At 43.1% G+C, this 25435-nt stretch overlaps 1 protein-coding gene across 2 annotated transcripts in view; it reads right to left on the bottom strand.

The window, feature by feature from the left end:
• sax (saxophone) overlaps positions 1–23581 on the bottom strand; it is a 96490-nt gene extending 72909 nt beyond the window's left edge. Inside the window, exon 1 of one of the 2 annotated variants that reach the window (XM_068366702.1) lies at positions 23437–23581. In XM_068366702.1, coding sequence (XP_068222803.1) covers positions 23437–23509 — 73 coding nt within the window. In that variant the 5' untranslated portion in view covers positions 23510–23581. Of the gene's footprint in view, positions 1–23299; positions 23356–23436 lie in introns of those variants that run through there. The other variant, XM_068366703.1, reaches the window with a different exon arrangement.
• Positions 23582–25435: the final 1854 nt, after the last annotated feature.

Raw genomic sequence — 25435 nt, 5'->3', positions numbered from 1 at the left:
CTGTTATAAGTTTGTCATTTGTTCCTACACTTGATACAAACCCTCATTCTTTACTATAGGAGACTTAGTCTTGAGGCTAGGGTGGCCAAAGAGTTTCCTATTCCTAGGGAAGATAGTCCTCAGACAAGACTCTTTTGAAGCAACAATCTTCCGTAAATCTTCTTTCTTTGTAAATCCCCATAATTTCAGCATGACTGAAAGTTTGTAGCTTCGAATAAACAAATGTTTCAGGCTGAAGTGGGTCAGGAACATTGGACTCTGACCCCTTCAAACATAGGATTCCCCCGACCTTGCAAAGGGGAAACTTCATGACCATGAGTATAACTTATACCCTGTGAGAGGAATCAGATGAGTATCATACCTTATTTCCATTGGCGAGTCCAGCTGAAACTGGATACAGACTAGGATCCCCAGATGGGAGGGAGAAGGAGATGAAGAAGATAGATGGATGTTCTTCTTAAAACCTAGAGTAACCCAGTATCCTCAGCCAATGGTTACTGTCCCCTGAAAGGGCGTAAGGTAGCTACAGCACCCGTTGACCTGTCACAATAGGCCCAACAGAAAGGGTGTCTAGAGATTTTTGTGTCACGTCGCTCTAATAGTGAGCGGTGAATGTAGATTGGCATTTCCTGACCCCAGCACTCAAGACCTGGGAGACTGAGAAATTTCTCTTAAACGCCAGTGAGACAGCCACTCCTCTAACTTGATGGGCTCTGGGTTGTGCTGCCTCTGGGTCTCCGTGAAAAGACCTCACAATAACTTTCTTGAGCCAGAAAGGGATGGTGTTGTCAGAGGTTCTCTTCTTTACCTTGTTGGTACTAAGGAAGAGATGACGGAGACGTGGTCTGAAAGGTCTGGTGCGCTTCAGATAATTCTTTAGCGCCCTGACTGGGCACAGTAACGACTGGTCTGTATCCTGTGTTACCTTACTGAGGGTGGAAAACTGGAATTCTCGAAATCTCTCATCAGTAGATGAAGGATTATGAGTCTAGCCACCAAGCCCAGTACGAAGTTGCGAGACACTAAACCCCCCCCCCCCCCCACCCCCCATCCCTTAGAATGGGTGACGACGTAAGACAGACCATGTAGCTCACTGACCCTTTTAGCCAAGGACAGAGGTACGAGGAAGACAGTCTTAAGGTTCAAAAAGTAGCCTGAGGCCCTTAAGGGCTCATAGGGCAGACCCTTCAGGGAACGTAAGACACATCTCACGGTGATGGTCTAATCTCAACTGGGGGGCCAAGATCACTCAAAACCCCGAATCAACCAAGGTGATGTCTTCTGAGGCAGAGAGTTCAACCCCTTCTCCGTCTTGATGAGGCTCAAGGCTGAGCGATAGCCTTTAATCGCCGAGACTGGGAGGAGCTTTTCCTCACTGAGGTACAAAGGGAAGTCTGGGAACTACTGATTCCTTCCTTTTGAGAACCCAATTGCTCCACATGGTCGCTGTTGTAGCGGTTAAGAAATCCACTCTCTTGGCCCCAGCAGTTAGGACTTCCTGTAGGGACTGCATGGAGTCTTGGTCTGACAAGTCCTCGTGGCTCACGAGGTAGCCGACTGTATCAGACCACGTGTCAAGCCAGAGGGGACATTGAAGTCACTTCCATTGCCGAGGCTTCTGTGACTGAGAAGAGCCTGGAAGAGTAGAGTGTCTCTTCGAGGATTAGCCCGGTGTGAGCCTCGCCGTGAGGGGATCCAAGATCAGAGGAGAAGGGTTGACGTCTCTGATCTCGGCGAACAGACCAGGTTTAAAGGTCACTCCAGAATGGCAGGGGCAAGGGACAGTGACATTGCACTAGCAGTTAGGACAATGCCCTAGAGACTGACTATATATCATATGGTCAAGGACCAAGCCTCCTCTCCATTACAGCTAGGACCAGGGAGGGTCAGGCAGTGGCTGCTGAAGACTCGGCAGAAAGATCTACAGGTTCCCCCAAACCCCCCAACCTTAGCTCACAAGGATGGTAAGGTTGCAGGCACTAGTGGCACTAACGAGTCTGAGCAGGACTCAAACCCCAGACTGACAAACACCAGTCAGAGACGTTACCAATCAGGCCAAGCCAGAAGATCAATTTTGGTCTTAGGGTTTGGGGTGGACGACATAGCCTGTCTAAGGCTGGGGCGTCAAGAGGTCGAGGAGACAGATGCAAATCGCCAAGGCATGAGATATTACACATAGTTCTTAGAGTCCATAAATAGGAGGATTCTAAGTCCCTCGACGGCAGCTCTCCCGAGGAATCGTCAGGCTGCGCTAATTCCTCTCGTGTTATTACAGGTAAAGTGGAGACACAAGTAGCAGACAAACCTTATGTCTTACCCCTCGTATCTTTTTTGTCGAAAGGAGAAGAACGGCAGAAGTTGGAGTGTCTGGAGGTAATGGGGAAGACCGTTGACGAGAGTCAGAAGGCCCTTTGTCATAAGAGTAAAACTCTTGATGACGATGGGCGCGCACATAGCGCTAATTGCGTGCATGCGCGGACACACTGTGCTAATTGTTACGAGAGCCCGACGACTCAGCGTAACTGAAACTCAAAGGTTCCAAGACGTGTGAACAAGAAAGTCCAGCGCGACAGAGGCCCGAAGGACTCCTAAGGTCATGAGAACCCGTAGGATCAACATGACGAGAGTCCAAAGGCTCCCGATCACGCCCGCCGAAAGGTTGATCGTCACGAGAGCCCGAGGGGTCAACGTGAGGGGAACCAGTAGGTTAAAAAAAGACGTCTCCTTACAGCACGAGGGGGAGAATGTCAGGGCTGAAGGTAACTCCTCCGCAGGGTAGATTTGTTCTCCCGAAGGAGAACGTCGCTTAAGACTAGGCTCTCGCTCCACCACTGGAGGAGAACCAAAAGCGTAAGGTTGAGGAGCGTGGATCAGCAAACTCCTACAAATTATCTCTCGTGAATGGGAGGAAGGTTCTCCCGAAGGAGATCGCCTAAAACAAGCTTTCTCCCTGCTCTATGGGGAAAAGCGTAGGCGCAATAACCTCTCTCTTGCAAACGAGGGAGAAGTCCTCCCGAAGGAGGACATCACTTAAGACAAGCTTTCTCCCAGTTCTATGGGAAAAAAGCATAGGCGTAATAATCTCTCTCGCGAACGAGAGAGAAGTTCTCCCGAAGGAGGACATCGCCTAAGACAAGTTTTCTCCCAGTTCTATGGGAAAAATGTAGGCGTAATAATCTCCCTCTCGTGAACGAGAAAGAAGTCCTTCCGAAGGAGGACATCGCCTAAGACCAGCTTTCTTCCAGTTCTATGGGAAAAAAGTATAGGCATAATAATCTCTCTCATGAACGAGAGAGAAGTTCTCCCGAATGAGGACATCGCTTAAGACAAGCTTTCTCCCAGTTCTATGGGAAAAAAGCATAGGCGTAATAAGCTCTCTCGCGAACGAGAGAGAAGTTCTCCCAAAGGAGGACATCGCCTAAGGCAAGTTTTCTCCCAATTCCATGGAAAAAACGTAAGCGTAATAATCTCCTTCTCGTGAACGAGAGAGAAGTCCTCCAGAAGAAGTACATCGCTTGAGCCAAGCTTTCTCCCAGCTCTTATGGGAAAAAAGTGTAAGCGTAATAATCTCTCTCTCGCGAATGAGGGAGAAGTTCCTAACAAGGGAGAAGTTCCTAACAAGGGAGAAGTTCCTCCCGAAGGAGGAACAAGCCTTAGACTTGCTTTTTACCCAGCTCAAGGGGAAAGCACAGTCTTCGGGGACGAGATAGCACAGGTAAAACTCATCGAGCTGTTCGCAACTCTTCACGAAGGAGGGAAGGTTGCTGAATGGCTGAAGTGGGGAAGCTTTCCCTCGGAAGGGGGATGGTTCTCTCACGTAGCCCAATTCCGAGAAAGGTTATCACTCCCTCGTAAGGGGAGGTTCTCAACCCCTGGAGGCGAACCTCCTGGCAGCAATCTATGTTTCCCAACAAGTTGATCTAGTTGCAGGTTGACAATGAGTGCTACCTCGTAACATGGGCAGCTCATGAGCTGCCACATAAAGCGCAGGATAACGAACAGAGCGGTTGAAGCCCTCGGCATTGTTTTCTACATCGCTGCTATCTGGGTGTTTTCTTTTAGCGCCCCTAACACGTTTCCCCTTCCCCTCCTGCTCTCAACCGAAGAGAAGAAGGGCCGAACCCCTGCATCTTCTTCCGAGGTTTCTGAGAAACTAGTAATCCTTAACTCATTAGGGAGCAAAGGAATTGGGGAGGTTGTCCTGTCTGAAACACGAGAGCGAGAGATTGACCCCGCGAGTGTATGACCGGAGATTTGCATGTGTAGTGCTAATTGCGTGCGAACACCTTGCGTGACGCGAGTCTGAAGACTCTGCCATAAGAGTAAAACTCCTGATGGTCATGGGCGTAGTGTTGGTTGGACGTACGCGAACACTCCGAGTGACAAGAGTCCGAAGACTCTCTGTCATATGAGTAAAACTTTTGGTGACTTGTTTCACGAGAACTAGAAGGTTCAGCGTGATCGTGTGTGCCCCTAGAGGTTGTGTTGCGAGAACCCGAAGGGCCAGAGCAACGGGAAACGGAAATAAGGAGTGAAAGCGAGGAGAAGCGTTCTATCTGACTTTTCTAGAGCGAACGGAGACCCTCAAACTACTATGCGAAGAAGAGGGTTCGAGGTCAGGACGTGCTTTGCCCTTGGCCGCGCTCCTTAGATATCCCTCGCGAGAGAAAGACGACTGCGAGGCAGAACGATGACGAGAGGGAACGCTCTTCTTAGGTTTGTGCCAAGAGCGCTTATAGTCTCGCCGAAGAGACAGGCGATATAGGAAGAGACACCATCGTTCTCGCTCTTCCTCGCCTTCAGTCTCTCCTCGAGACTACAAGCGCTCTTGGCACAAACCTAAGACGAGCGCTCCCTCTCGTCATCGTTCTGCCTCGCTGTCGTCTTTCTCTCGCGAGGGATATCTAAGGAGCGGGGCCAAGGGCAAGGCACGTCCTGACCTCGAACCCTCTTCTTTGCATAATATAGTTTGAGGGTCTCCGTTCGCTCTAGAAAAGTCAGATAGAGCGCTTCTCCTCGCTTTCACTCCTTATCTTCAGAAGGCGCGCTAGCTCTCCTTTTCCTCTTCTCTCTCTCCCTCCTGACCTCCGAAGAGGGCGATGACGAGGAGGAAGCGCTCTTCTTATGTTTGTGACGAGAGCGCTAATAGCCTTGCGGCTAGACATCTCGTGAAGAAATAGAAGGCAAGGAAGAGCGAGAACAATGATGTATCTTCCTATGTTGCCTGTGTTTCCGGCGAGAACGTCTGGGAAAAGGAGAGCGAGCTCTCCTTTTCCTCTTCTCTCTCCCTCCTAGCCTCTGAAGAGGGCGAGGCGATAAAGAGGAGGAGGAGGAGGTACTATGATGTTTGCGCTCACGACGTTGTAATTTGTAGATGCACACCGGAGTGCGAAGTAGGCGCCGCAGGAGCTGAAGTTACTATATCCACTAAAACTTCCGTGGGCACCGACTGAGTTGATGGGAGGTAGGCGAGGTCTGGAACTCCCGAGGATTCCAAAACAAAAGGGACCTGAGGCACTACCTTGCCCGCGAGGAACTGGTTCCAAACTTCCTCCGAAGGGGAACCAGGGAGTCCAAGGGCAGGCCATACCGCTCGTACATGATCTGGAATGGAAGCAGTAACAGAGTCACTCCCGGTGGCGGAAAGTATTGCCCTACTGGGGGAGGCAACGTGATCTGCCTGACCAAGAGGAATGGGGGTTAAATCAATGGTGCCACTCTTCCTCGACTTCCCCCCGGAGGGAGGAAGGCAGGCAAGGAAGAGAGGAAGAGTCTGAAGGGAGAGATCGAGAGGCCGAACCTTACTTACGTGATTTCGCTTTTAATTCATTAATTATTTTTATGTATTTGTGCATTGATATTATATTTATTGCTTTACTCCGTTATGATCATATTTTTGGGATTTTCATGTCATGTTGAGGGGATCTCCAGTTGGTAGCCCTGTCTACCACTACGCACTGGTGATTCCCCGGTACCATACCTTCCCCCCACAGGTTGGGGAGGCTATTCCATCCCCCCCTCCTCCAGTGTACACCCATCTTCTCACTCGATGGTTGTTGGTTATGACATACGGGTCAAGTATGCTTGTTCCTCAGTCTTCCCTCAACGTTCCGACATATTGAGGACTGAGTGTACCCACGGGGTGTGACTTAGTCTCATTCATTCATACCGGGCGGTTTCGTCTCCCCCCCTCCCGTCGCACCGATTGGCCATCGGTCGGGGGAGGGGGAGGGCCGGGACCACCGGGGACTATCACACGTGATTAGTCGGTATGACTACACCTTGGTGTAAATTTTGCTTTTAGCTATGGTTATAAGAATGAGCACTTATATTAGGAGTGTCCCCACCTACGGTACCTCCTGCTATTATCGTCCGCATAGAACTTATTAATATCCCATATCATTATATTATATTCTACATGAATCATTACCTTCGTCCCGGTACCTCCGGTTGGGTAGTGGGGGTTCCATTGGCTCCCCCCGCGCTCTCCCGTGGTACCCATCGTCATCAGACATCGGAGCCTTCGGGCTCTTAAATACAAGATCTGTTGACACTGACACAGTTTTGATTAATATCCTCCCTCCGGGAGCCCTATTCAATTACAGACATTAGTTTTAGATCATAACTGGAGTTTTCTATTTATGTATTTTAAGGATGTATCTTCGGTTACTTTAAGTTTACTTTAAGTTACTTTAAGTTTACTTTTCCTCAGATGTCAGGATGCCTGAAAACTTTAAATCAATCAATCAATTAAGTTTACTTTACCAACCCTCCCCGGAACTAGTTTTGATTATATTTATTCATCACTGTTTTTTGCATCCTTTTTCATCCCTTTTTATTTTATACCTCCCTGGTAATGACGGGATGGTATATTCCTCGCTATGACAATATTATTTCATTGATAATCTTAACTTATTACGGAATTGTTTCAACAATGTCTGTTAATTTTTATAATTTTTTCCCCGGTTACTATACCGGTTCGAAATTTTGTTCATAGCCTTTTGTCCCGATTTCATATCGGTCTATTTTAAGAATCCGGAACACCCGGATCTTTTTAGGTTATTAACCTATTATGGGATACTCACGTATCTGTATTTTATTCTATACTTCCCAAGTAGCGACGGGATAGTGTATTTCAAGCTATGACAATATTATTTCATTGATAACCTTAACTTATTACGGGATTGTTTTAACAATGTCAGTTTATTTATAAGTTTTTCCCCGGTTACTAAACCGGTCCTAGAGTTGTTCATAGCCTTTTGTCCCGGTTTCATATCGGTCTACTTTAAGAACCCGGAACACCCGGATCCTTTTAGGTTACTAACCTATTATGGGACACTCGCGTATCTTTATTTTATTCTATACTTCCCAAGTAGTAACGGGATAGTATATTTCTCGCTATGACAATATTTTTTCATTGATAACCTTAACTTATTATGGAATTGTTTTAACAAAGTCAGTTAATTTATGATAAGATTTTCCCCGGTTACTGTACCGATCTGAATTTTGTTCATAGTCTTTTGTCCCGATTTCATATTGGTCTAATTCAAGAATTCGGAGCATCCGGATCTCTTTAGGTTACTGACCTGCTATGGGATACTTATGTATCTTTATGTTATTCTATACTTCCCCAGTACCGACGGGATAGTATATTTCGCGCTATGACAATATTATTTCATTGATAATCTTCACCTTTTATGGAATTATTTTGACAATGTCAGTTAATTTATGAAAGTTTTCTCCCCGGTTATTATACCGGTCCGAAATTTTGTTCATAGCCTTTTGTCCCGGTTTCATACCGGTCTATTTTAAGAATTCGGAACACCCGGATCTTTTTGGGTTACTACCCTACTATGGGACACTGTAGGTGCCCCTGTCGTTACTATCTATAATTATAACTTCGGATATATTATTTTGGGATTTTCATTTTATTTCCTTTGTGATTGATCGATTTAAACATTTATTCTCGATCTATTTATTTTACATTCCCAACGGAGTTACCTTGTTCATTAGTAACGATATACCCTCTTTCGGAGCTCGCAGTCTCTTCTACCTTGGCGACTCTTTAGATCTGGGTTGGCGGGTTTGCCTGGAGTGTCAGGGCAAAGAGACCCTGTGTCTCTTCCTTTTAGGGTTTTCTAGGAAGCACGTGGCTGATGTCGGGCCACGTCCCGTTGTCCCTAAAGTTAAAGCTACCTGCCAGCCCTACCAAAGACTCACAGGTCTTCCAAATCACCAAACCAGTTAAGACTTCTCTTGGGTCAAGAGCGAAGCCCGGCCTGAAACCTACGACCCCGGAGGCTCCCTTCGATCCGGCAACCCTTTCCAGATTGATGCATGGCCTCTCGTGGCATGGTTAGTTTCAACCTGACCTTTCATTAGAAGAGGCCAGCGACCGATCCCAGGGATGAGGTAGAAATTTATTTCTATTTGAACACGATGTTGTGCTGATATTTATCCATATATATACATATATATATAAATTACGGACCTCTGTAGCTCACTGGCTCAAACCTCGTGTCACATACCGAGTCACCACGAATTATAGGATGGAAGATTCCTGGTGCCTCTGTGAACTTGACGATTGAATGGAATTATTGCCCATTAGGGGGAAGAGAGAGTGCTAAACCAGATAGCCTCTTACAGGGTCTCATTTGTTATGGGCTACCTCAACAGCACAATATATCATCCCGGATGCCTCTAAGCTCCCGGAATTTGTCGAAAGCAATCCGTGGTAGGGGGCCTTGCGCTCTCCCTTCAAAGATGGTATGTTAACCATCGAAGGGTTTGGCACCCGGACTGTAGAAGATTTTGAATTCTACCTGCCGGGTCTACAGTTCCCTCTCTCTGGTTTCGCATGCCTTACCGAGGAGACACTCGTAAGGTTTGACAAGGTCCCCAAAGAAACCAAAATGTACCCAAAGGGGCAGGCTCAGTCCACCTGGATCCGGCCCTTAAACGAGTGGGAGTGTGTTAACACTACGTTAACACCTCACAAGAGCCCGTACACGATGTTTCTAGTGGAGGAGTAAACCCCTACTCCGTGTGTCACTAAGATATCGGACCTTGCTCAGCAGGCAATAAACGAGGACAAGCCGTTACCGCAGCTGAAGGAAACGCATCCGACCTCCCTCCTGTCCCTGGGGGATCACGATTGCTGGACTAACGCCCCGGCGACCTTCACATCGGGTAAATTAAGCGCTGACTGTGCTCCCATTCAGTTCAGTGAGTGGCTACCCAGGCTTCCGGAATCTCTGATATGCCTCGAGCTCGAAGCCTGTATGCGCCTGAGTAGACATATCAACTCGGCTACAATGGCAGAAAAGACCTCTTTAATGTATGAAGAAGAACCACCTTTTAAGGTCTTGACGAAGTCATTACTTCAAACCTTACTGTCTGATTCCTACGACTTCTTTGCGGCCAGACGTCGTTGCTGTAGGCATGTCTTGTCTGAGGCCACTATCAGACATGAGCCTAACAAGCTCATTAAAGCCCCAGTCTGGAGCTGCTAGGGTCAATCAGAGCCTCAAGATTCGATGGGCTTAGTCCCCAAGCACAAGTTCGAACCGGCCAGCAACCAATCTCGAGGTAGAAAGAGTCTGAGATCTTTCCATTCCTTCCAAACCGGCAGTCCCAACAGGTGGTTCAAACCATCCCGGTGGCATAGGGGAGTCAACCTTTCACTTCGAAGGGTCAACCCCAACAGCAATACGTGCTGGTTCTTCAGTCCCAAGTAGCAACTACCTCCTATGCTACTTCCCCAGCCCTTAGGCCCACCTTTGAAACTCAGAGTGCTTTCCAGGGTTACCAGCGCCCCAGAGGCGCTAGCTCGAGAGGAACTTTTCGCAACAGCTACTCTCGAGGCCGAGGAGGTAAATCCGCAGCAAATCATTGGGAGTTCTCAGGTAGGGGTAGGACTTTACATCTTCCGGAACCGTTGAACGTTCAACATTTGGGCTTTCAGTATAATTTCCAAAGGTCTGGGGTGGAGTTGGATAGAATGGCCCCCTCCACCAACCAGTTTTCATCAACATCCAACGGAAGAGCTAGTCTTATATGAAAACGATTTCTTGCAAAAGGAAGCAATAAAGAAAGTAAATCGTTTGTAATTTCAGGATCACTTGTTCAGCGGGCCAAAGAAAGACTCAGAATAGCGAAGAGTAGTCCTAGACTTGTCGCTTCTGAATTCTTACATTTAATGCGACAAGTTTCACATGCTGACCATCTCTCAGGTGCGGACCTTGCTTCTCTGTGGGGCCGTCACCTCCCCTATGGATCTTGCAGACGTTTGCTATCATGTTCCGAAAGCAAGGCATTTTCGTCCGTTTCTAGGCTTCAACTAGGCAAACTGCCTCACAGCAACTACAGAGTGATAATCTCTTACAACAATTTTGGTTCCAAATCAACTTCGAGAAATCTCGTTTGGTCCCGAGGACAAGTTTCATGGTTAGGATTCAATGGGTTCTATGCTCCCACACTCTGTCTCCCAACAGCCAAGAGGAACAATATAGCAAAACACAATACGTTTTCTCAAAGACAAATTGTCTTCCAGAAGAAATCAAGAGAGAATCCTGGGTGCCCTCCAGTTTGCCTCAGTAACAGATATACTACTGAAGGCCAGACTGAAAGATATAAGCCGAGTATGGTGCTCCAGGAAAACGAGTAATATCGAGACAAAGGGCTCAACTCCAACCAATTCTGAAGAAACGACTTCAACCATGGACAAAGGTCAAAATCTGGCAAATCCGTTTCCTTACAATATCCACCCCCAAGCTCGTCATTTACACAGACGCCTCCCTAACAGGCGGGGGGGGGATACTCTCAGTACACGAAAGTCCTGGGACTATGGTCGACAATATTCCGCCAACTTCATATCAATGTTTTAGAGGCCATGGCGGTATTTTTGACCTTAAGCAACCGGCTCCAGCCAAAAACCAACATATCAGGTTTCTTCTAGATAGATAGTGGCGAACACACTTTCGAGGACAACTCCGCTGGAGTCGGAGTGGTCACTAGACCCAATGTCCTTCAGTTGGATTCTTTCTCAGGTTCTGGATCTCCAGATAGATCTGTTTGCAACAAAGTCCAACTACAACTGGAGTGCTACGTAGCTCCCAGCCCGGATCCTCGGGCTTACGCCACAGACGCACTATCATTAGTCTGGAACACTTGGGAGAGAATTTACCTATTCCCACCAATAAATCTGTCGATGAAAGTGTTAGACAAGTTCAGGACTTTCAAAGGCCAAGTTGCTCTAGTAGTCCCCATCTGGCCCAAGCACAACGGGTTTCCCCTTCTGGTGGAACTGGGTCTCCACCTCGACAGATCCCCAATCCAATACTAACACAAGCAGTACACCTCGCTGTGTGTTAGCTTCCTCAAATTCAGAATGCCCTACCTTTCTGGACTTTATGAAATTTGCAGCTCAAGAGGTGCAGATATTGATCCTCAAATACGTTATTTTTAGAATCAGATAAGAGGGGATCCACCCTTCGACAGTATGATTCGGCTGTTATGAAACTTGCCAGTTTTTAAGGGACTCAAAGGTTGAGACGATGACTATGAATCTGACAGTAACCTTCTTCAGAATTTTATTTGAATCAGACTTAGCGACTTGTACTATTACCACAAATTAAGTCAGCCTTGAAGGTTTTACAATTGGCTTTAATATTGCCCTTACAGATTCATACTTCTCATCCATCCCGAGAACCTGCGCCAGATTGAAACCATCAACTCACCCTAGCTCAGTTTCCTGGTTTCTGAATGACGCACTTAAGTTGGCTTCAGACACTCTTAACGAGACTTGCCATTATATTCCATTGGTTAGGAAATCCTTGTTCTTAATGAACCTGACTTCTGGCGCCAGAATATTAGAACTTTCAGCCTTGTCTAGAGATCCAGGTCATATTGAATTTCTCTCGTCAGGGGAAGTACTCCTTTCCCCTGACAAAAGATTTTTAGCGAAAATGAGGACCCCCAGGACAGACTGTTCCCCTGGAAGATTGTCCCACTTCCGCAGGACCCATCTTTATGTCCAGTAAACACTCTGGAAGCCTACTTAAACATATCTCCCGTTCAGTCCTCGGGGCCCTTACCCATTAGAGAAGGTGAAGAACCATCATCCTGAAAGGACTCAGACAGAAGATTCTGCATTTCATTAACGGGCTACCTAGAATCATTCCCACATCACTCCCTCACGTCCATGATATATGAGCTGTAGCTACCTCAGTTAATTACTATGAACTTCACTGGACTTACTAAATATATAGGCCGGAAGTCTCCAACAGTATTTAAACGCCACTGCTTAAAACCTCTGGAAGCCTTATATTTGCTACAGTGGCAGCAGGGAATGTGATTCCTCCTGAACATAGTGAACCTTAATCAACTATGTCTTGCTATCCTCTTACCTGTTATTTTGGATTTTATTTTACTTCCTCAGGTATTGTTCCAAGATTTGGGACCATTTCTCTGGTACTATTTCACTGCGCGGCACAGGTCGGAGCCCAGAAAAGGGATTTTGACGAAGGAAAAATCTATTTCTGGGCGAGAGACCTGTGCCGCCCAGTGAACCCTCCCTTGACTTCCCTCCCAACATGGGCCCCAAACCTTGGGTGCTATGAGGAGTGACGTCACTGGCGTGGGTTGGGTTAGTGGTAGTAGTGTTGAACGGCACCTCGCTGTGGCGGGGATTTTGAAGAGGAGATATCTAAATAGTGCGAGACCTCTGGTTGTGAATTATCACGCCCCAGTATTTTATACCGACACCTTATATAGGTGAGCGAGCTGGGTTCAACCTGGCATTCCTATGCTTTTTTTCTCTGGTAATATATAGCAGTTATATTCCTTTGAAATAGTGCTCTAGGAGTATTTCACTGGGCGGCACAGGTCTCTCGCCCAGAAAAGGACATCACACCTAACAAACAAAAAGAAAAAGGATTAATAAAAAAAAAAAGAAAGGCTAGTCTGCCAGTCAAATAAAAGCAGGAGCAGCGGTGTTACCACTGCGACGGCTAGAATTCGATTGAAGGTAAACAGCAGCTACTGACCGGCGGTCCCCCCACCACTAACAGGTGGGTAATTACCTGCCCAGTCATTAACGACCTTGTTAAGGTTTTTCTGCCGTATTTTCCAGCTCGCGCTAGAATATCTCCTATAGTAAAGAATGAAGGTTTGTATCAAGTGTAGGAACAAACACATTTTTAGGGAGGTGCCATGTAGTTTCGAAGAATGTTCCAGTCATAGGTTAGAACAGGGAATCCAACACAACAAGACATCATCAAAGAAATAGTGTCCTTCCTGCTCCAAGACCAGTGCATCAATATGCACACCACAAACTTAGTGAGTATAAGGGAGACCTATGGATTCAAGCTCTATTGAATCTGTCAGAGCACTCTTATACTAAAAATGATGGACACATGATGACAAATTGCCGAGAATCAACACTGGTACTGTAGCTGAGGCCACCTGTCGTTAGTTTTGGCAACATTCTTTTCTGCACACTCCAATTACCAGAATTTTATGGAGCCATTTAACAGTTGTTTCTCAACAGCATGGGAACAGGTTTGGCTTTAAATTTTTGTCCTTTTTCTTTACTTCTTTTGAATATTAACAAGATTGTCCCTACTGTATTGGTTACTGAGTCCAAGTTGTGGTTTTTAATTTTTCGTTTGTCAGTTTGATAAGTGTTTAGGTTGACTCCTTTAATAGGAGTATGCTTTCAGAAAAACTAGCTAGGGCTGTTGAAATTTATAACGAGATGATGACAGTTACTACCTCTGAAGCCCCATCCCACTTGGGAAGTGTAACTTAAAGAACTTAAGTTTGGATACAGTACTGTAGCTAGGAAAAAACATGACAAATTTAAAGCAATTTGCAATTTTCCTAATGTTACAAACCTTGAGCTTTTTATTAGGGATATACTTTAAGCAAGGTTGGAAGACTAGCCAAAAGACTTTTAGAAAGGTGTAACTACCCCACAGCTAGTTAGCAAGGGGGGGGGGGGGTTTAGTATGAGCTACCACGCCCACACACACCACAGCGTTATCGGGGGTATGGGGCCTAAACAAACATATTAATCTATACTAGGTTACACAAGGGAACCAGTTATACCTGCAGACAGTGGAGGTTAGCTTTACAGAGCAATCTACTGTAGGAACTGTTACCCCAATGAGGGGGAGAAGAGGAAGGAAAGAGAGCCGGTAATTCTTTGCCCATCATCCCAGGCTTATCCTTGAGTAACTGCCCTCACAATCTACTACTTGTCCATCAAGGAGCTCGAGGTGCTATAAACCATTTATTTTGTAGCCACCACAGGGGTAATGGAGAACGTCTGCATGCTCCCGTGGGTCACACCTTACAGAAATGGTGAGGTGAAGGTCGGAAACGCTTTCACCTTACAACTGGCATGGCCTGCGTCACAAAGTAGCTGCATCTAAATATTACAGGCGGATTCCGCCCTAAAACGTTATGAGCTCTGGGTCACCTCCATGAGGAGACAGAGAGGGATTTAATGACCGGTATATGACGCTGTGTGTCCAAGTCCCGAAAGAAATCCTTATGAGCCTCCTTTGACCATCCTAGGGTTAGCAAAGCATGCTGAACCATTGGAGCGAGCTATTGTATTTTTCTTGAGGTATGACCTCAATTTAATCACTGGCATGAGGAGGACTCAATGACTGGTATATGACCCAGTGGGTCCCAATCACGAACAAGATAATGATAAGCCTCCTTTGGTCCTCCTAGGGTTGGTGAAATGTGCTGTACCCTCGGGGCGAGTTAATACATCTTCCTCAAGGTATGGCCTCAAGTTAATCACTGGTGTACCTGCTATTGATCACGATGCGGAGGGTTTCCAGTCCAGAGGGCCTGAACCTGAGGTTCAAGCTATCTGGAGAAAAGTTGGATGTTACTTGGTTTCTCACCTTGAGTGAAACACATCAAGGGCAACCCTTAAGGTATGCCTATTCTCTTGGTCGAGGGCAACACAGGGAGAGACCTGTCCTCGGGATCAGGAGAAGATCTGCTTCCAAAATGTCCTAGGTCTTTGAGGGAAGGCACCCCGGGACCTAAGGAAGCAACCCGTGTCCTGTAGAGGGGCTTTATTACCCGACTACGGGTAAGTAGACTCGAACTCTGTGAAGAGAAATGATTGGAGACGAAGGAGAAGGTAAATCCTTTCAGTCCGGAGGAGATGCTCGAGGAACGAGCAAAGGTCTTCCGTAGTCTATGAGCATATTCCTCTCAACGGCAATTTTGAGGGTCTGTTACTGGAATCGCGCACACGAAAAAAGTCAAACTTTACCCTATCCTCACCACGAAGCATCTAGTCGTAAAGGAAAGGAAGGCCTTAATGGGTTCTCCAATGTTGTGGAAGTACTGTCGGCAAGGCGAGTCTAATGGGCTAGCCGAGTCTTTTAATGAGACAAGACTGCCAACAAGACCTGCTCAGTGGGGGGGAAGCCATTTTTTCTCTGAGTAATTGCTCGAATAAGGGGAACCCAACAGGTGAAAGCAGACTTTCTCCTATAGGAAGAAGAAGGTCAATAACTGCCATTGATATCCACTCTACTTCCCATAGGAAGTCCTCTAAACAGAGGCTGTTGGAGGAAGTCTCCCATAGAGGGAGTGGATTGGATAAAATCCACACCAATAAACAGGATATCCCGAAGGGTAGACCACATAGGTGCAGGAAGTGTTTCCCCAAATGGGAAAACAGGCGAATCACAGCCATACCTGGTTAGTCCCGAAGAGGCTGAATTTGATGGGGACTGATGCGGTCTTGTCAAACCTGCGGAAGTTTCTGCAGGCCGATGACCATGTGGCCAAAGAGGAAAAAAAAATAAAAAATAAATAAATTCTTTGTGATGATTGTTTACACAACATTAAGAACTTGATTTCTAATAGTTGGCAACAGCATTGGGATGGCCAAGAACAATGCAATACTTATTAAATAAAATTTATCATAAAAATTGCGATAAATTTCAAGCTGGGAGAGAGAAAAATTGCGGAATGTTGGTAGACGACAAGCTCGGCAGAAGGCAAGAAGACTCGTCGTCAGCAGAAGACGGAGGGGCAAATGGGAGGTAGACCTAGTTGACAGCTACGACATCAACTGCAGCTACAGCCACAGACTTCCCAACCCAATGTCATCATGAAGCGCTGAGGAAAATTAACAAATTTAGAGATAACTTGCATTTTTTCTAGCATACAAACCTGGAGCTATTTATAGGGATATTAACTTTTGGCAACGCTGAAAACTAGCCAAGACAATTTTAGTGAGGGATAACTACCCCCATCCGCTAGTTATTGGGTGGGGTAAACCGGCTACCCCACTCACTCACACCCGTCGGCTGAGTAACCACTTTTTCTTTCTGGCAGGACTTCTAGGGGGACAGGGTGGCGGGCCAATTTGTATAAATAGCTCCAGAATTGTATGCTAGGAAAAATACAAATTATCTCTAAATTTGTTATTTGTTCCGACGCAAATACAAACCCTTCGCTGTTTATAGGGGTGACTTTCTCTTAAAAAAGGCCACATAACCTAACAAACCCACCTAACCTATCCTAGTAGTTCCCAGGTCACAGACCTAACCGAGGGGCAAGCCTCCTGACCTCCCTTCCAAGGTCACAGACCTAGCAGGGGGCAAGCCCCCAACCCCCCTTCCCAGGTCACAGACATAGTATGGGGCAAGCACCCAGGACCCCCTTCCCATGTCACAAACTAAATGTAAATCACAAATGAATCCTTAGCAGAATCACACTTAAGACACTTCAACCTTTGAGGGATAACACAATGAGCTTTTGAAAAATTATTCACTACACCAGGAGTACCATGGTACTCACCATGAAAATTGGCTATAGCATCACAATAGCCAAAAGAGCAGCCATTACTCTTTGTTAAGCTGGGTTCCAGAATACACACAGGACACGTAACAAACACAGCTACAAAGGAACTGAAAAGTTCTAAGAAAATGGGGTGTGTTTCAGAACTGCCTACGATACACTTTAAGCATACACTGTACATACATGCCCAAATATGGTAAACTTTGTCATATGGTAGGGGAAGGAAGTAGGAGCTACACTGTACTTACAAATGAACGAACGAGAGTAATGCCATTGGTAGAAAGAAAGTGGACGGAAGGCTTGTGTGCAGGAAGTATAAACTTGCAATCACGCAAGAAGCTAGGCACAAATGGGAGCAGAGACATGCGTCTTCTCAAATGTAAACAAAAAGGAAATAAACATTTCAGGGGAAGAGGATCCACATATTTCATGCAAATTTTTGTGGATTTATTATTCCTCACAGAGAATAATGTATAGAGAAGAAAAAGTTAGTTTTACCATTAAATTTTCCCCACCCAAAACCCTGGTTCCCACAGGTTAGCCCCCATAATTGTAGGATTTATTTGCAACGGAAATAAAGGTTATTTTTCAAGAAAACGGGAGTTTTTCTAAGTATAGCACAATTTTATTATTGATAAAGTTTTTCCAGTAAATATATGATCCCGGGTACTTCAATTACTAGCGAAACTGGAATTCACCATAAGAAATGGACGAGCGCTGGCTAGTTTGGTATTTTTCTCAATATGTTTAATTAGGGCTGGGACATAATAACTTACGTATCGGTCGATTAAAATGTGAAATAAATTTTTCACTCCAAGTTCATTGTTTACATCTGAGAGACTGGAGGGGAGTTAAAACGCATGATTGACTCCGATCTGTTTAGGGAGCTTTCTGTGTATTTACAATGACGTAACTGTCATGTGTTTTTTTTTAAACCAATTACCAGCTTACATGTACTTCTCCATAAGTTCCTGGATGTTGTTCTACAACCACCATTTTTTTTTACCCTCCCCTTCAGTCTCAACTTCACCACCTTCACATGAAGACCTCTCCAAGAGGGAACTTAAGGGGAGTACAATCTATTTCAAAATTTAGTGTAATTTCATTTACCGTATGTCGGCAATTGATTATGATGGAAATGCTCTCCGTTTAGTGTATAGCTATCGTTACTCACGTGAAATTAAAAACTAGCGGCAAAATAATAATGCACATTTTTAACAGCTCATTGTGTTATTCCTCAAAGGTCTGATTCTAACTTAGTTTTAAGGGAAGACCAGCACATTTTCTACTACAACGCTTCTGTAAAGAATGCCAAGATAAAAAACTAAAAAAAGATGTAGGTGTTAATCATAAGATAAGGAATTATTTGTGACTTACTTTATAATAATGTAAGGATTTACTTGGGATTTACTATTAGTTTGTGACCTGGGAAGGAGGGTCTGGCTAGGGGTTGTGACCTGGGAGGGAGGGTCTGGCTAGGGGTTGCGACCTGGGAAGGGGGTTCTGGAGGGGTTGTGACCTAGGAAGGGGGATCTGGAGGGCTTGCTCCCCGGCTAAGGATTGTGACCTAAGAATTACTAGGTTAGGTTAGGTGGATTTGTTAGGTTCTGTACCCTTTTACAAATCTTAAAAATCTTAAACAATCACGTTTTGTCCTGTTTTCAGCCACTTACATGAACCATATATTTCTCCAACTGGTTATCTTGTGTTTATTCTAATTTCTGACCATTATTATTGCTGCAAATCACTTGTTTACGACATTTCCCCACTCAAAAAACCTGGGTTCCCACTGGTGTCCCCCATTATTGACTTTATAAAATATAGGGGTCCCAAAAACTCATGAACGGGTGATATGCCCCAATAATCAAGGTCAGAAATGTATAAAACACAAGATAGCGAGTGAGAAAAATATATGATTCATGTATTTGGCTAGAAATTAAAGTATCATATATTTAGCATTTTTCCTGAATGGATCTACAATACTGTAATACCGACTCTCTTCCATGCAATTTTCATGGAAACGCTCAATGGTCACATAAAACAACACACATTAATCCTCTTAGGTAAATATATGATACTTTAACTACTAGCGAAACTGAAATTCGCTATAAGAAATGGACGGGCTAGCTAATTTAGTATTTTTCTCTATATGTTTAATATGGGCTGGGGCATAATAACTTACGTATCGGGCTATTAAAATGTGAAGTATGTTTTTCACTTTAAGTCCATTGTTTACATCTGAGAGACTGAAGGGGACTTACTGCACGCACATGTGTTGTTTCCCATGGTTTGGGGAGATTTCTGTGCAATTACAATGATGTATTTGTCAGGTTGTTTTTTTATTTCCAATCAACAGCTTACAAGTACTTCTTCATAAGTTCCCGGATGTTGTTCTACAACAGCCATTTTTTTTACACCTTCCCTTCAGTTTCAACTTAACCATCATCACATAAAGATATCTCCAAGAAGGAACTTAAGGGAAGTATATCAATCTATTTCAAAATTTACTTTAATTTCATTTATGTCGGCAATTGCTTATGATGGAAATGCTCTCCGTTCAGTGTAAAGCCATTGTTACTCACGTAAAATAAAAAAATAACCACCGAATAATGCCTCAAAGGTTCGATTCTGACTTAATTTAGCGGGAAGACCAGCACATTTCTACTTCAAAGCTTCTAAAAAAAAAATAAGAAAAAAAAAGAAGAACAAGATATTGTTAATCATAGGGTAAGGAATTATTTGCGATTCAATTTTTCATAATGTAAGGATTTATTTGTAATTTACTTTATCATAATTTAAGGATTTATTTGTAATTTACTTCATCATAATGTAAGGATTTATTTGTAATTTACTTTATCATAATGTAAGGATGTGTTTGTGATTTACTTTTAGTTTGTGACTTAGGAAGGGGGTCTGGCAAGTGGTTGTGACCTTGGACAGGGGGGTCCAGGTTTTATTGTAGTGTATTACAGGGCAATATAACCTAGGAAAAAACTACTTTTTCTTATAGAAAAAATTACGCTCTTTTGGTAACTCTGTGTATCATTCGTAACATGGAGAATTTTACCATTTTCAGTAAATATCTGAGGTTTGTGACCAGTCATACTACTAGGCTAGGTTGGGTGGGTTTGTTAGGTTCTGTGCCCTTTTTGTACTTTTTATATATTGAGTAAAACTTATATGGAGAAATTATTTAAAATACGTGTGGAAATATCTATCATTGCTATCGTTAGTAATGTCAGCGTGCCGTTGGTAACTCTGTGTACCATACGGCAACGTTGGTAACACTGTGTATTATTGGTAACGTTGCTAATGTTATCGTTCGCAGTACATTCGTAAAAGAAGTGACACTGTTGAACAAATGCTTATATTCAAATATTTTAACACAGCATATATGACATCAGTGATTATATTTAACCATTTTAACAGAAAATATATGTTTTCCTGTAGGAAATAATGTGATTTAACCGGTTTTCACCTTCATTTCATCCGTAATAACAGCAACCAATTCGGCAACTTAAAGTTAGCCGAATTGGTTGATCTGTTTGTTTCCGATTAAAATGAAGGAGCCTCTGCCGTTTATGGGGACAGCCCTTTGACCGGCCGAAAATCGAGGTAAAAAAGTCCGAAATCGGCTCTTTTTTACGGGAATGATTTGGTAAATAATGTAGATTGACGGGACAGTATTAAATTGTAAAACCGAATGTTTCTTGAAATCGAGTAAAAAAAAGTCCGAAATCGGCTCTTTTTACGGGAATGATTACATGACGTGTCCTTAAAAACTACAAACTTAACGAAGGGGTAAATATGTAGATTGACGGGACAGTATTAAATTGTAAAACCAGTATTAAATTGTAAAACCGAAGGTTTCTTAGACTGGGATGACACGGGCTCTATCTATCGGGAAAGTTGGAAACTAAGTAGGAAAATCTGCTCTTTTTCGCGGGAATGATCACGGAATGAAATATTAAATTCACTGGTTTTGTAAATGCTTGTCCCAACAATCTACATACTAGGAACCCTCTGGTCATGGATGTCGGAAATGTGCGAGAAAAATGGACAACTAACCCAAAATTCCCCTCCTAACCTGACCTACAAGCCATGTCCTTACCTTCATCGTGAACTAAACGGGGGGGCTGACGCCCCCTGCAACCCCCCAAACACTGTTGCTAACATACAAACCCCACAAACCAAACCTAACCAATCCTAGTAGTTCCCAGGTCACTACCCCTACCCGGGGGCAAGCCCCCGGACCCCCTTCGTAAGTCTCTCTCCTACAGAAAAGAAGTTCCATGTCCTTACCTTCATCGTGAACTAAACGGAGGGGCTGACGCCCCCCTGCGACCCCCCAAACACTGTTGCTAACATACAAACCCCACAAACCAAACCTAACCAATCCTAGTAGTTCCCAGGTCACTACCCCTACCCGGGGGCAAGCCCCCGGACCCCCTTCGTAAGTCTCTCTCCTACAGAAAAGAAGCTTTGGGCAGCACTCAAAATTATATCTTATCCACATGATCATATTATAGGTTACTCAGGCTTACCTTAAATTTCGTAGTCGCTAAAACCACATCAGGGCCACATCACCTGTTTTACACTTTTTACATGTACCTCTAAAATCCCTTAAGAGGCCTTCTCGAAATAAATAGTGAAAGAATTCGGGGGTAACACGAGTGAAATCACGTAGATGTATATATCTGAGGGTCTTAATTGCATCAATCTGATCAATACGGGAGATAAACTTGAAAATATCACTCACAGAGAAACTATACGGAACAGGTCTATCCATCACGGCGGTTAGAGTTGGAAAGGGTCGGCTGTAGGTCAATCTCGGGTCATGGGGGGGATTAAAAATTTGAAATCACGCGGCCCACGAAAGGGTTAGTTCGGTTGCTTTGTTTGACACTGGCTTTATCTGACGAAATATCTTAACTAGATGCTGGATAACCTAACCTTTGTTTGTATATAAAACAAAATAGTATTCGGCATAATTTTGGGACGATTTCGAAAGAAATAACAATCTTAACAAGAGATTAAAATGAAAATTGTTGAAATTAGCGAAAACATACGTACGAACATCGAAAACTGTTCATGCTTGCGCGACCAGCTGATATGCGAATCGAGCGCCGCCAAACGGGTGTTATTATAATCAGGCAGGAAACAATGATTGCGGGAAATTTTACGACCGAGTAAGTTGGCCGTGGCTTCAGCGTACGACGCATTGTAACGGCCTTTTTCTAACATAACATTTCATGATAAATATCCCAGCAGTATCAAATGTCACTAAACATGACGTGTCCTTAAAAACTACATACTTAACTAAGGGGTAAATATGTAGATTGACGGGACAGTATTAATTTGTAAAACCGAACGTTTCTTAGACTGGGATGACACGGGCTCTGTCTATCGGGAAAGTTGGAAACTATGCAGGAGCTACCCGTGACTTGCGTACGGACCATGCTGAACTTAGAAAATATTGCCGTGGTAAAGGTAAATTGTGTTATTAGTCAAAACGATAAATTAACATCATATTATGGTATGTTAGAAAATTGTAAAGAACATCAACCCCATAATGAAATACGATTTGGCTAGTAATAAGAAAGATATCCCTGTCCCCATAAACGGCAGACACCCCAAAATGAACATCAAATTCGGTTAAATCACGTTATTTACTAAAGGAAAACATATATTTTCTGTTTGAAATCTCACACTGTAATACAATACAAAATTACCATATATGGATCCAAGGGGCTTAACCCTGGCTAGAGGTTTTGACCTTGGAAGGGGGGGTCCAAGGGATTAGCCAGGGCCCCTGGCTAGGGGTTGTATCCTGGGAATTACTAGGTTAGGTTAGGTGGATTTGTTAAGTTCTGTACCCCTATTACAAATCTCAAAAGGGATAAATGATCAAGTTTTGGCCTGTTTTCAACCACTAACATGAACCATATATTTTTCCAACTGGTTGTCTTGTGCTTATTTCTTACCATTATTATTGTTGCAAATCACAAGCTTGTGACAATTTCCCACTCAAAAAACCTAGGTTTCCCCACTGGAGTCTCCCAAAATTGTGTGTTTATAAGGGGGTTCAAAAACTCAGGAACGGGTGGTTTGCCCCAAAAATCACATGATAGTGAGTTGGAAAATATATATGGTTTACGCTCTATGCTAGAAATTAAAGTACCATATATCTACCTAAAGTTATTAGGATGTGTACTAACATACAGTAAGTTACGATCGCCTAACCTGACCTAACCTTAGGTGACAGGTAGACCTTATACCCTTATACCGTATCCAACAACTGGGCAAGGTTGGGCTAAGCTTATTTCAGTGAACTGATAAATACTCGTCAAACTTTCCCTAAAATCCTCGATATAACAGCATACAATCGTAGGTATTGGAGGTAGATCATAATTCTGATTCTATTTAAAACTTAAGCCTAAATAACATACACACCCACCCAAAAAGACAACGATAGAAGACAGACAGCCAGGCGCCTTATTTACTTTCGGAACACTCAAGGTACTGGGATATATTTCCTTCATAATCAAATCACATTAACATAAATTCTTATTTATCACCAGTGCAATGACTTACCTTCAGGAAGACGACCGCATATTAACGAGAACGTTAGGATACAATTTAACAGAAAGCTTAACCAAGCACTCATCCTTATAATAGTGGCACTGCCATCAAGTAACTCAAGTTACAGTTCCGTGATGACAACAATCAACATGGTACCCAACACTGACAACAGCTGCCAAAATAGCCAAGTTTTCGCGACAAAAATGCGTTAACTTGGCGATTATTATTATTATTATTATTATTATTATTATTATTATTATTATTATTATTATTATTATTATTATTATTATTATTCGCTAAGCTACAACCCTAGTTGGAAAAGCAGGAGGCTATAAATCCAAGAACTCAAAGGGAAAGGCCCGTGCCAACAAGTGTTGGTTTTAATACAATAAAGGGAAAATTAGCCTAACGAGGAAAGGAAATAAACTATAACAGAAGTAATCAACAATTAAAATAAAATGTCTTAAGAACATTAACATTACCTAAATCTTTCATATATAAACTATAAAAACTTTTGAAAATAAAAAGGAAGAGAAAGAAGATAATGTGCAAGTGTACCCTCAAGCAAGTTATCAATTGTAGCTATCAAACAGGTGCATAAAATAATTATAACTCTAGATTCCAGTAAATAATAAGGTGACAGCCTTTGTAACGGCAACAATGGTTTTTCTTTATTTTACACTTTTTTCTCGCTTGGCTTCAATGTGGAGCTTGTCTAACATTTCTTTTAAGGCTTTCCAGAGTTTTAAAATGATTTTTTTATACATATTCGAATGTTTTCCTCATTTTCTATTTCAAAAGTAGTAGTTATTATGTTTTCTATATTTGCAAGGTAAGGTCTCGTAGGATGTTCTCGTTTTTTTTTTCTTTTTTTTTTTTGCAATCTAGTATAAAAACGTATGGACGTTTCTTCTTCCTTATCACACAATTTGCATTTTGTATCGGCATTTTCAAATTTATTTCTCCACTGCAGATCTAGTGTGTTGTTGCGTGTTCTACAAAGTATGGCTGAATCATGTTCGTTTCCATAAATGTTTTCCCTTCTTCCTTTATTTGTGGTTTCCTTCTGTAGTATGTTATAACTGTTTTACTTTATTATGTCGCATTCCCATACTTTTAGTCTCGTGATTTTATTTTCTTATCAAGATCTTTTACATTAAGAAGGTCCTGGAGGTTTAAATTCAGAACTTGTAGATAATCTTTAAGAGTTTTTGCCCATATTTCATTTGTTTTCCAGACATACCAAGAAAGATTTCTTTCACCAGTGCATTTCCGTTATACTTCATCATATATTTCACATAATTTAGTTTCATTTTCATATCTCTGGTGTAGTAACAAGAAGATCCGACTTCTGCCCTCAAGGCACTTATTGTTGTATATTTTTGGTTTCTTAATTAATAAAAATCTGTACTTTTTGTTTTCTACTATTTGTAGTTTATTTATCTCTTCTTCACTTAGATGTCTAGTCTTGGGTAGTGCCATAGCCTCTGTACCATGGTCTCCCACTGTGTTCTTAGAGACCTGTTGCTTGAGGGTACAGTCGGCCACACTATTCTATCTTGTTTATCTTCCTCTTGTTATTTTGAAGTTTCTATTGTTTACATGTGAAAGATTTATTCTAATGTTATCGTTGTTCTTAAACTTCTTGTAGTTTTTCCTTATTTTCTTTCCTCACTGAGCCATTTTCCGTGTAGGAGCCTCTGGACTTACAGTATAGCATCCTGTTTTTCCATCTAGGGTTGTAGCTTAGCAAGTAATAATAATAATAATAATAATAATAATAATAATAATAATAATAATAATAATAATAATAATAATAATAATAATAATAATAATGTATTGCCCCTGTTGAGTGAAGGAGGTTGGGAGTGCCACCCCTTTAAATAAGAAAAGAAAAACCCTATCATTAATCTATTGCAACTTCTAGCAGGAAAAGAAGGATGCTATAAGCCCAGGGCCTCCAATATGGAAAATAGCCCAGTGAGGAAAGGAAACAAGGAATAAATAAACT

The sequence above is a fragment of the Palaemon carinicauda genome, chromosome 44 (assembly GCF_036898095.1).
Source record: "Palaemon carinicauda isolate YSFRI2023 chromosome 44, ASM3689809v2, whole genome shotgun sequence".
NCBI classification, from domain to species: domain Eukaryota; kingdom Metazoa; phylum Arthropoda; class Malacostraca; order Decapoda; family Palaemonidae; genus Palaemon; species Palaemon carinicauda.
The sequence above is the reverse complement of the archived record's forward strand: the minus strand, read 5'-3'. Positions and strand labels throughout refer to the sequence as shown.